General features: G+C 38.1%; 1 protein-coding gene across 6 annotated transcripts in view; it reads right to left on the minus strand.

The window, feature by feature from the left end:
- PDLIM5 (PDZ and LIM domain 5) overlaps positions 1–13230 on the minus strand; it is a 228994-nt gene that overhangs the window by 23283 nt on the left and 192481 nt on the right. For all 6 annotated transcript variants that reach the window (XM_047855535.1, XM_047855534.1, XM_047855532.1 and 3 more), the window contains one exon: positions 1709–1883. In XM_047855535.1, coding sequence (XP_047711491.1) covers positions 1709–1883 — 175 coding nt within the window. The remainder of the gene's footprint in view (positions 1–1708; positions 1884–13230) is intronic.

Genomic DNA, 13230 nt, shown 5'->3' on the forward strand with positions numbered 1-13230 from the left:
AGATATTTCTTTAAGGCAGTAACCCTATAGTACTACTTTTAGGAAACTGACTCTACCCAAATTGATATTATGGCTTGAACAAGTGGGTCTAGAGTCACGCATGATCTGTTCAGGTAAAATATCCACAAATGCTTTCTGTGTGTTGGTTATTGTCTAGACTTTGGTTTTTTCCTCCTTTTCCCCATAACTATTATAACTACTCCCACTGCTACTGGCTCATTCTTATTAAGCAGGAACTCAAGATGGAAAACACATTTAAGTGAAAAAAAAAAACAGCTTACAGAATATTGTATTATAATTCTATTTCTGTAAAATCACAAGTGTCCTTACAGATGTGTGTTTTAAAAATGAGAGTTCAAATACTAGTAGTGGTTATCTTGGAAGGTAGAATTACATACGAACTTTTATTTTTGCTTTCTGTTTTATTATTTTTGAAACGTACAATGAACATTTAAGATGAAAAATCTACTTTATTTTTTTTTAATTTTTTTTTTAAACATTTATTTATTTTTGAGACAGAGAGAGACAGAGCATGAGTCAGGGAGGGTCAGAGAGAGAGAGAGGGAGACACAGAATCCGAAGCAGGCTCCAGGCTCCGAGCTGTCAGCACAGAGCCCAATGCGGGGCTCGAACTCACGGACCCTGAGATCATGACCGGAGCCTAAGTCGGACAGACGCCCAACCGACTGAGCCACCCAGGCGCCCCAAAATCGACTTTATTTTTAATCATGTACTGTGTACTGTGTCCTTGACATATTTATTATTTAATAGTGGGTCAATGAAAAGAATATTTATATTTGGTTCTTAAATAGCAATAATTATATAATAGAGTAGGGGAAAATGCAAGCAAGCCTTAACGTTATTCAGCTTTAGACAAAGCCACTGTTTCAACTATTTCAAAACAGGATAAATTAAAAATGAGGAGTGAGCTTGAAGAGTCATTTCAACCTATTATTTATTACTGCCAACAAGGCGACTCACAGAAGCAACAAGGTCCTGCTGGTGGGATCCCTGCCATCAACATTCATATCTACACCTTCTAACATTTTAGAAATCACTTAAGAAATGCTCAGAGGTTTACTAAGTGGCAATATAGTGCACTCACATAACATCTCTGGGCCTTTTTTCCCTTATGGAATTTAAGAGACAATAAAACAGATTTGGATACAAAAGTATTTTAAAGAAGCAGGTTATGACCTAATCTAAAATTGAAAGCATTTATGAATAGATCCAAAGGTAATTATATCTTTCAGTACTTAGGTATTCAAAAATCCAATCGTTTTTTTCTCTAGGGCTCAAAGTTCTTTACTTTTGTCACTAGTTATTTTTCATCTAAATGAAAAGTCCTCACTTTTACAATCTGTAAAAGAATGAAGTTCAGAGAAATAATCTTCAGGGTCCCTTTGAGTCTTAAAATTTTATTACTCTCTGAAAGGCCATATTAATCATTATTTTTTCTTAGTTTTGACAGGAATTAATAACTGAGAAAAGTGGTATTTTTAGCTTTATTTACAGAGTCCAGAATTACTTTTCATTACAAGAGATTCTAAGAAATATATATATTTTTATTTATCACTTCAGTGACTACATAAAAATATAGCAAGAATATTTTCACTAATAAAATATGAAATCATTCAAAATAATAATAAAAAAAAATTAACATTGGTATTAAGTACTTTCAAGAAAATTCCAAAAACGAATAACCCACCTGATGACCTGGTTACAGTGGGCACACATTGGAGTTCGTTTCCCTGCAGGAATGTGCTCAGCTCTTTGCACTAAAGTGCCTTGGTCATGTGACTGGGGCTGTCCCCTGGCTGAGTTGGCTGGTGCTACTGCTCCTGATGAGGCTGCACTGTTTGAGATTCTTCCACTGGAAAGTGCTAGGAATTAAGACACAGAAGAATCAGAATGAGAATAAGCCAAATATAAAGTTTTTCTAATATTCAAATAATAATATTACTTTGTAAAATAATCTATTCATATATAGCAACACAGGCCTACCTCAAGAAGCAAGAAAAATCTCAAATACACAACATAACCTTACACCTAAAGGAACTAGAAAAAGAACAGCAAAGGAAGCCTAAAGCCAGCAGAAGAAAGGAAATAATAAAGATTAGAGCAGAAATAAATGATACAGAAACAAAACAAAACAAAAACCTAGTAGAATAGATCAATAAAACTCAGAGCTGGTTCTTTGAAGGAATTCATAAAACTGATAACCCCCTAGCCACGCTTATCAAAAAAAAGAGAAAGGACCCAAATAATAAAAATCATGAATGAGAGAGGAGAGATCATAATCAACACCACAGAAATGCAAACAATTATAAGAGAATATTATGAAAAATTATATGCCAACAAACTGAGCAACCTGGAAGAAATAGATAAATTCCTAGAAACATAAACTATCAAAACTGAAATAGGAAGAAATAGGACATTTGAACAGACTGATGACCAGCAAAGAAATTGAATTTGCAGTAAAAAATCTCCCAAGAAACAAGTCCAGGGCCAGATGGCTTCCCAGGGAAAATCAACCAAACCTTTAAAGAGAAGTTAATTCCTATTTTTCTCAAACTGTCCCAAAAAATAGAAATGGAAGGAAAATTTTCCAACTCATTCTATGAGGCCAACATAACCTCAAAAAATTAAAAATAGAAATACCAGGGGTGCCTGGGTGGCTCAGTCAGTTAAGCGTCCAACTTCAGCTCAGGTCATGATCTCATTGTTGGTGGGTTCAAGCCCCATGTCGGGCTCTGCACTGACAGCTCAGAGCCTGGAGTCTGCTTCTGGTTCTGTATCTCCCTCTCTCTCTGCCCCTCCCCCACTCGCACTCTGTCTTTCTCTGTCTCTTGAAAATAAATAAATGTTAAAAAAGCTATTTTAAATTTTTTTTTTCAACGTTTATTTATTTTTGGGACAGAGAGAGACAGAGCATGAACGGGGGAGGGGCAGAGAGAGAGGGAGACACAGAATCGGAAACAGGCTCCAGGCTCCGAGCCATCAGTCCAGAGCCTGACGCGGGGCTCGAACCCACGGACCGCGAGATCGTGACCTGGCTGAAGTCGGACGCTTAACCGACTGTGCCACCCAGGCGCCCCAAAAAAGCTATTTTAAAAACAGAAATACCATATGATCCAGTAATTCCACTATGAGGTATTAACCCAAAGAAAACAAAAACAGTAATTCGAAAATATATATGCAACCCTACGTTTTCTGTTGCATTATATACAACAGTCAAAATATGGAAGCAACATAATGTATCCATCAACAGATAAGGAAGATGTGGTAAAGATATATAATGGACTATTACTCAGCCATAAAAAGGAATTAAATCTTGCCATTTGCAACAACACGGATGGACCTAAAGTGTATTATGCTAAGTCAAATAAGGCAGGAGGTTGGGGGGATGGGAGAAATAGGTGGAGGGGATTAAGAGATATAAACTTCCAGTTATAAAATAAATAAGTCACGGGGATGAGAAATACAGCATAGGGAATATAGTTAAAAGTACTGTAATAACATTTGTATGGTAACAGACAGTAACTACATTTACTATGGTAAGCCTGGTATAATGTATAGAATGGTCAAAAACCACTATGTTATATACCTGAAACTAATATAACATTGTATGTCAACTATACTTGATAAAAAATTTTAAAATAATAATTATTTTCAGGCAGGAAGACACACACATTTCAAGATAACGGGTTAGCTTTGGGAAAGACACAAAAGAAGTGAGTAAAATTGCAAAGGGGCTTCAATCACATCTGTAATACTGTATTAAATATTAAAGCAAAAGCAGAATTATATAAAAAAAACCTATTCATTTGCTTATTCACTCACTCACATTTATGGAGACACTATGTATCAAACACTGGACTGTGACTACAGAAATAAACAGAAAAGAAAATCAAGGATTACAACACAGTGAAAGAGTCTTAAAATTTTATTACTGTCTGAAAGGCCACATTAATCGTTTGTTTGTTTTTTTCTTAGTTTTGACACGAATGAATAACCTAGAAAATTGGTATATTTAGCTTTATTAAGTCTGGAGTTACTTTTCATTACAAGGGATTCTAAGAAATGTGTGTGTGTGTGTGTGTGTGTGCGCGCGTGCGTGCATTACACCTATATATATAAATACATACAAATATAAATATAAAAATAAATATATATATAATGTGTTATAAGAAAAGCAGAGTTGCCTCTGCTTCCAGGAGGAGATGCAGTTAAGCTGAGCATTGACAGCAAGGTACTTCTACTCATCTAGACATCTCTGCTAATCAGATAGATTTAACTCCAAGTACATCAGAGGCACATTAAATATCTCAATGTGTCGCAAGATAATAAAAATAAAAATGAACTCAATGTATTACCTTTCTTCCTGTATTCTCTAAGTAGACTGTAAAGTCAGTCACCCAGTCATATAAGGTAGCTACTTAAGAACCATTCTAGGACCTTCCTCTCTCTCATCTGTGGTAATAATGGGTCCTGCTGATTTTACATCACAAGTACTTCTTGATTTTGCCCATCATCACCCATTCCGACAATACCGTCCTGGTTTAGGTCCTAAATCTCTCCCACCTTGCTGGTCGCCAAAATGTCTTATCCTTAAATGCATCCTCCCAACTGCCACCAAGGACTGAAATCTTATCAGGTCACAACTCTGATACACCACTTCAAGCATCTCCTTCTTCTCTGACCACTGAATGTAGTCCATGCTTCTAAGCACTGCATTCAGGGCCCTCCAAGTGCTCTCTGCCTGCCCCACAGTCTCACTGCTCACCATCCTCTGCCTCAGTCTTCATGCTGCAGCAACGCCCAATGCCTCAAGTTTTCTCGTAAGTCCATCTATGCACAGGCTGTCTTCACTGTCCTTTCTCTCCCCTTCTATTTACCTAGTAACCACTACATAGCATTTAAGATTCAACCCAGAAGTCAACTGCTCTAAAAATCTTCCCTGAAGTACCTCTCCCCACTGCCCATGCCACATAATCCAGATTAAATGTTTCTCTTTCACATTCCCATAATTTTCTGTGAATAACTTTATTACTGTTTCTCCTTCATATATCTGTGCCTCTTCCTCCCCAACTAAAAAGCAAGCTCCCTGAGGGCAGGAACTATGCCTTATTCCTCAGCCTAGGAGCTAATACGGTGTCTGGAATGAATGAACAAATGAATCAATGAATGAACTGGAATCAATACATAACTGAATGGGGTGCCTGGGTGGCTCGTTCAGTTGAGCGTCCAACTTTGGCTCAGGTCATGATCTCACGGTTCATGAGTTTAAGCCCCACATTGGGCTCTCTGCTGTTAACGCAGAGCCTGCTTTGGATCCTCTGTCTCCCTCTCTCTGTCCCTCCCCGACTCGTGCACACATGCTCTCTCTCTCTCAAAATAAATAAACATTTAAAAATCATAAACGAATGTAAAAACTGTGACCACCTGAAACCAACAGGAGGGCTGCTCCTTACCCACAGGCAATTACGATGTAGTGGAAAAGACATATATTCAAAAAACACTTAAAAGGACTAACTCTTATTTATAATAAATAAATAATAATATAAATTTACTGCATGTGTGTGTATTGACAGGATTCATTTTACAGCTGTGGTTTTAATTGGTAAGATTAATTGGGCTAATTGAAAGAATAACTCTCCCTTACCAGAATAAAGCCTGTTTGCAATGATGGGCAATTACAGATTCAGAAACCCAGCTTTTATAAACACATAGCACATCTACAGGGCTCTCTGCCTGGCACTTGAGCCGTGAAATGGCATTTTACAGACCAGTGAGCTTTACCATTGCCCTTGTTTCAAGTGACTCAATTGGGCTAGGAAAATGTTTTCACTCCCTTAGATTCACGCTTCCTCGTATAGAAATGGGAAAGAATATTACTGTGTACATTCTTCTTCCTTGTTACCGCATTTAGTTGCACAGCACAACTTGCTCCTCTGTGTGTATTCCATTTCTGTATCCAGACCTGATTTCTCTTAGAGCAACAGATAAGCATTTTCAATGCCAATTCCTGTTCTTGTCTTTAAATTCAAGATATGAAAAATGGATTTCATCTTTTTGCACACATTACCTCAGAACTCCTTCCTGTATGTCTGAATTCTGCCACTTAGTGAGGCACGGCGCTCTGTCTCCTATGTGCCTGACAGTCCGCAGACCCTAACAACTGTTCTGCTGTAAATGTTTCCAAGGTCTGTCCCTTCTTTTTAATCCAACCCATGATCTGTCATTTGAGTCCTGGTCTTGAATCTCTCAAGTCTGGACAACTGCAAGTCTCCTAACCATTCTCTCTGCTGCCAATTTCTTTCCAACCTTTTCTGCTGGGTTATTTTCCCAAATACACTCCTCTCATCATGGTTTCTTGCTTATTCAGTCTTGACAGTCCAGTCCCTCAAGGAGCTCACTCCGGTCTTCTTTATGACCTTGTCTTTTATGCTCACTCACATCCCTGCCATCACCCTACTCTATTATAGTTACTTAATATTTAACTTGTGCCATCACTATTTGAAGGCACTCTTGTCAAATCCTTATAACAGCTCTATGATTCAGGCAAGATTAGCACCACTTTTTTTTATTCTGAGGCAAAGAATGGTAAGAAACTGGTCCAAGGCCACACAGCAAATAAAAGGCAATCCTGAACCTTAGCGGTATGGCTCCAGAGTCTGTGTTCTTAACCACTATGCTATAGTTTACTCACTGTCCCTTGAACATGTCAGGTTAGGCCCTGCCTCTATGACCATTAGCCAATGAAATGTCCCTTTCTCCAGTACCACTCATACTTTCCTTCTACAAGGCTCATGGAAGTTCCATTCCCTGAGCTCCCTGCCACCACCCCATCTGCCCTGAAGATCCCACAGCTAGCAGTGTCCTTGCTCTTTTTTTTTTTTTTTTTTTTTGAGAGAGAGACAGAGAGAGTATGAGCAGAAGAGGGGCAGAGAGAGAGACAGTGAGAAAGAATCCCAAGCAGGCTCCATCCTGAACGCAGAACCTGATGCAGAGCTTGAACCTACAACCATGAGACCATGACCTGAGCCAAAATCAAGAGTCAGACACTTAACCAACTGAGCCACCCAGGCACCCTTCTTGCTCCTCTTAACATCCGCAACACCCCTGCCTGCATAATGTGTTTATCAACATCTTCTATCCTTACAACCTTCCTAAAGCAATGATAAACTTTTTTTTAATGTTTATTTATTTTTGGGAGAGAGACAGAGAGAGTGAGACAGAGTGCGAGCAGGGGAGGGACAGAGAGACACGGAGACACAGAATCTGAAGCAGGCTCCAGGCTCCGAGCTGTCAGCACAGAGCTCCACATGGGGCTCAAACCCAGGAACTGCAAGATCATGACCTGAGACAAAGTCAACGCTCAACCGACTGAGCCACCCAGGGGGCCCCCTGTAATGATAAACTTTTAAACAAAGAGGACAAACTATGTAATTCTCTCTACCCGCTATCAGAAAACAGCCTCACAAAGAGAAGGCAAAAAAAAAAAAAAAAAAAAAAAAAATTAACATTTAATCATGCAAAAGAAAAAAGGGAAGGTTCCAAATCACTTTCATTTTGCCTTTTTAAAGAGCAATATTGAGACGGATATTTTTAAAATGCGGATCAGGGTCAGGATTTCAAACAGTGGGAAAGTTACCAATTGAAAAATCTGAAAATCAGACCTCAAAGAGAGTGAAACCCTTTCATCTACCATATGCCTTTATTTTATCACATTATCTATGCATAAGCCCTAAAGTACTGAGTCATTGGGACATTTTTAGCAATAAAAGAGTGTAGTAATTCTCCATCCATCAGTCATTGTAAAATGGGACATAATCCACCTGGCCCATGCCTCAAGGAGAAGGTACATGGGAAACTAGCTTATTTAACATGAGAAGCCATTCTTAAACATGAAACATGTGACTGTGTCTTCAACACATGTAATAAGCCCTAAGCTCACTTCTGTTCCTTGCTTGGGAAGAAAAGCCTTGTTTTCTGTTACTGCCCCATTTTAACCACTTTGGATAAGACAGAAATTCTCACACCTCCGTTTTGTTGCTGTGTTGCTAGCACACTGGCCCGCACACAAAGCTACACAAGCCCTGTTAATTACCAAGCCGCGAACATTTCCAAGGCATAGTTATTTCCCGTATGAATAAAGTGATGTTTCACTTCTTCAGACTGAATTTCTCACTACTTTAGCACAGTAATGGGCAACTTTTGTGCCATCAAGTGCCAAGCCCCTGGCCTCTGCTCACTTGGCTTAATGGGGAGAGGGAGGTGTAAGAAGGTGAGGTCTTCCAACAGGGAAGGCACCATGAAATGAGCCTTGTTTCCTTAATAATTCTGCAGAGAACTGTACTACTATGCAGGGAAAAACGATCTTCCATGGGTGGTACAGAGACCAAAACACTTCACATTTATTGAACCTGTCATGAAAATCATGTTTATGTAGAAAAAAATATACATCTCTTTAGAGATAGTAGTTTAAAGATGACAATCTACTTATTTGTAATAAAAACAACTATTTCTTTTAAGTTTTAATAGAGCTATTAAATAGGACCATTAGATTAGCCCCATTTCATAATCTATGAATCTAAGTCACAAAAAATTTAAGTGACTTAAACTGAATAATGAATGAGTCAATAAAGTGTCATCCTGAGAACATTAGAAAGAAGTTAGTTCTTGACTCAAGTTTTCCTTTTTAACTTTAATCTTGAGCAACTTCCATAAAATTTGGCTTCTTTGTGGCTAATCTCTACCCCATTGGGGACATGTTGGAAAATTAATTTTTATTCTTTTATATAAAGTACATTTCAGCACCACAAAACTCATCTAGAAATTTAAAGCCACTAGCTACTCTCCAAACGAACAGTGTATCTTATTAACTTTAGAATGGTTATTGATGAGTCATCTGAAGGTTTAGAACAACATACATTCACACCTATTTGCTGAATTGCTAGTGTTTCAAATATTTGTCATATTTGTCATATATTGAAGTATTCTAAGAGGCAATACATTTTTAAAAAGCAAACAGATCCCTGACTTACTAAACATGAAATTTAAAGTCATCTCTTTTGGACTGCAGACTATAAACTGCAGATAAAGAATTTTAAAAAATGGAACCACACAATATTCATTAATTTAGGTAGGACACTTACCTCCTGTTGTTAGGGAAATCTTTGTGATATACCATTTGAATTTTGTTTTTTAAATGTTTATTTTTGACACAGAGAGAGAGAGACAGAGCATGAGCAGGGGAGGGGCAGAGAGAGAGGGAGACACAGAATCCGAAGCAGGCTCCAGGCTCTGAGCTGTGAGCACAGAGACCAATGCGGGGCTCGAACTCACAGACTGTGAGATCATGACCTGAGCTGAAGTTGGATACTCAACCAACTGAGCCACCCAGGTGCCCCATGTGATATACCATTTGAAAACATAAAGTAAAAATTCTCCACTCGAGGGGCGCGTGGGTGGCTCAGTCAGTTAAGTGTCTGACTTCGGTTTCAGGTCATGATCTCATGGTTTGTGAGTTTGAGCCCCGTGTCTGGCTCTGTGCTGACAGCTCACAGCCTGGAGCCTGCTTTGGATTCTGTGTCTCTCTCTCTGCCCCTCCCCCAATCATGCTCTTTCTCTCTCAAAAATTAAACGTTAAAAATTTTTTTAAATTCTCCACTCTAGAAAGATCTTAATCACATTATTTCCCAAGCAGGTGATTCAGGTTTGTATTATTTGGCATATTAGTTAACGTAAGTTTTAAACAATCTTATATAATTATAATATAATATACATAATGTTGGTTATATGTAATACTAAAATAATTATATAAATATATAATATAAAATACTATATTATAGTATACTATAGTATATAGTATTGTACTATACTATAATTATTTACTGTGTGCTTCAAAAATAGCTGACCTCACTAAAAGACACCTGTTTATATAAATAGCTTTTGGAGAAAAAGCAGAGATTAAGAGCAAAAGAACCCATGGTAGTACAATGTATGAATTCTCTGAAATCAGATGTTACCTAACTGTATAAAAAAGTGCGGTATTTGATATTTTTGCTTTCTACTCCTGCTCAAAAAAGGCTGTTAACTCTAAACCAATACATTTTTTTAATGTTTTATTTTTTTATGTTTGAGACAGAGGGCACAAGTGGGGGAGGTCCAGAGACAAGAAGGGGACAGAGGATCTGAGGCAGGCTCTGCACGGACAACATCGAGCCCTATGTGGAGCTCTAACCCATGGACTGCGAGATCATGACCTGAGCCGAAGTCCAATGCTCAACTGAGCTGAGCCACCCAGGGGTCCCTACACCAATCCATTTTTAAAAAATAGTAGTGAAGATTATAATGTATACATTAAACACCTGGCCAGACTGTACTCAAATAGGAATGAAATTCATCAGTTGACTCTTTTGGTTCAAGTCAAATTATTCAACTAATAGTAAAATATTCTTATTACTGACATGCGATAGGTGAAAAAATACTGTATTATGTCAAACCTTACTTGGAAACTTAACACAAGTCAGTGGGGGCTAGGGGGATGATATCTCAAAAAAAAAAAAAAAACTCAAAAAATCTCAAAAAATAAACAACAGAGGTATTTAATGCCTTCTAAGGTAGGTTACTCTTACTAGATGTTGTGCTTTTGAATTGCTGAAAATATCATTCATTAGAAGAGCAAGTTTGGTGTAAGGAGATGAACTGCTCATCAAAGTATGAGAAAAACATAACCTGATGATTTCTTACCACCTCCATAGTATATCCTTGGTCCAAGCCACCAACATCTCTTGCTTGGCTTAACTGTAGTCACTGCTTATAGAGACATAGCTTCGACTCTTGATAACAATACAGAGGCCAGAAAAAAACTAAGCCAGACCATGCTACTCCTTTGCTCAAAACCCTCCAATCTGAACTCCCTTCTAATCAGTGGTCATACAGAATCAGATTCCTGCTCCCTCGCTGAATTGCCACTCTCCCTTTGCCCATTACATACAAGGCACACTAGCTTCCTTATGGTTTCTCTAAATGGCCAGCATTCTTCTCTGATTCAGGGCCTTTGTACTTTCTCTTCTCTCCTTCTGGAAATATTTTCCAGCTGTTTGCATGGCTTGCTCCTCACTTCCTGCCGGTTTTCTGCTCAAAGGCCATTTTATCAATGTGGCTCTCTCTCACTATCCTATATGAAGGGGCAACCTGCTACCCACAATCCAGCATTCCCTATACTCACTAACTGGTTTATCTTTCTCCATAGTGTTCATCCCCATTTAACATATTTTATATCCTTTTTATTGTTTTCTTATTTTCTGTCTCTTCAGACCTTAAGGCCAGGGACACTATTTTATTCATTGAAACACCTCTAGCATCTAGAACAGTCCCTGGCATATTGCTTAATATATCTTTGTTTAGAGAATCAATGACTCCAGTACCAAAATTATCATCTTCCCGCTAAAAGGAACCAGACTCCTTAAAAAAAACTGCTAATTATAGAATTGGGGCAGAAAATAAACAAGGGAAGTCTAGAATATCTTCTCATATTAGCAAGGAAGGAAGCTATCAAAGACTACCAGAGTGGTATCAAAGGGACTTCAAAGAAGTAGATGAGACAGTTTGAGCATTAATAAAGATAATAACCATGGACTACAATACTTCAAATATGTTTAACCCCATGAGCTCACAATGATTTCTGAAATTAGAAAAAAAATAGTATTAATCATCTTTAGAGGATGCTAAGGAAACAATTACTTTAAAAAACAGTAAAATTTAATAAAGAAAAAGAACCAAACGTTAACAATTTATCAGTCTGTAACTGATACATTTCATTTATATGCCATTCATTCCCCTGCCATTTCTGAACCATTCTGAAGCAAATGCAACATCTATCACGTCATTGATAATATTTCAATAGCATCCCTAAAAGAACACTCTTTTTAAAAACCTAACCATAATTCAATTATCACACCTAAAATAAAAATTTTGTTATCATCAAATAACCAATTTTCAATTTCTCCTGTTAATCCCTGTATTAGTTGTCTCTTGCTTATTATATATAACAGCTTGTTGGCTAAAAAACAACACAAGTATATTGCTTTATAGTTTTCCCACATGGATGTTACTGAGCAAATCAAAGTGTTGTTAGGGCTGTTTCCAGGGGCGCCTGGGTGGCTCAGTCGGTTGAGCACCTGACTTCGGCTCAGGTCATGATCTTGCAGTCTGTGAGTTTAAGCCCCGTGTCAGGCTCTGTGCTGACAGCTCAGAACCTGGAGCCTCCTTCAGATTCTGTGTCTCCTTCTCTCTCTGCCCCCACCCCTCCACTCTCTGTCTCTCAAAAATAAATAAACATTAAAAAAAAAAAGTGTTGTCAGGGATGTTTCCTTCTGGAGGTTCTAGAGAAAATTCATTTTTTTGCCTTTTCAAGCGTCTAGAGGCTGCCCAAATCCAGGGCTTCATGGCCCTCTTCTGCCACCTCAAAGCCAGCAACAAGCCTTGCATTACTTTATTCCCCTCTCTTCTGCTTTCCTCTTCCAGTTTTAAAGACCCTTGTGATTACACTGGGCTCCCTAGGATAATGCAGGATAGTAGTCCTATTTGAAGGTCAGCTGATAGTGACTGTAAGCCCTTCTGCATCCCTAGTTCACCAATGATATGCAATATAACAGATTCATAGGTTCTGGGTATTAAGGACATGGTCATCTTTCGACATTTGGGGGTGGGAGGTGGGGAGCATTATTTTGCCTACAACACACACCCCAACACAGTATTAACCAGGATCCAAATAAGGTCTGCTTATTTGGTTTGTCTTTTAAATTGCTTTTAATCTATAATCCCTTTCATTGTCTCATCCCTTTCAATATACATGTAGAAGAAACCACATCTCTAGTTATATATATATATATGTGTGTGTGTGTATACACACACACATATATATATATGTGTGTGTGTACTGAACTTTTCTTTCTATAGTAAAAACTTAAAGATTTTACACATACTAAACTGAATTATTTCATTTTTACATTATGAGGTATTATTATTACATTAAAAAACATTTTTTAACGTTTATTCATTTTTGAGAGACAGAGACAGAGTGCAAGCAGGGGACGACAGAGAGAGAGGGAGACAGAGAATCCAAAGCAGACTCCAGGATCCGAGCTGTCAGCACAGAGCCTGATGCGGGGCTCGAACTCACGAACCCTGAGATCATGACCTGAGCCAAAATCGGAC

The sequence above is a fragment of the Prionailurus viverrinus genome, chromosome B1 (genome assembly GCF_022837055.1).
Source record: "Prionailurus viverrinus isolate Anna chromosome B1, UM_Priviv_1.0, whole genome shotgun sequence".
Taxonomy (NCBI): domain Eukaryota; kingdom Metazoa; phylum Chordata; class Mammalia; order Carnivora; family Felidae; genus Prionailurus; species Prionailurus viverrinus.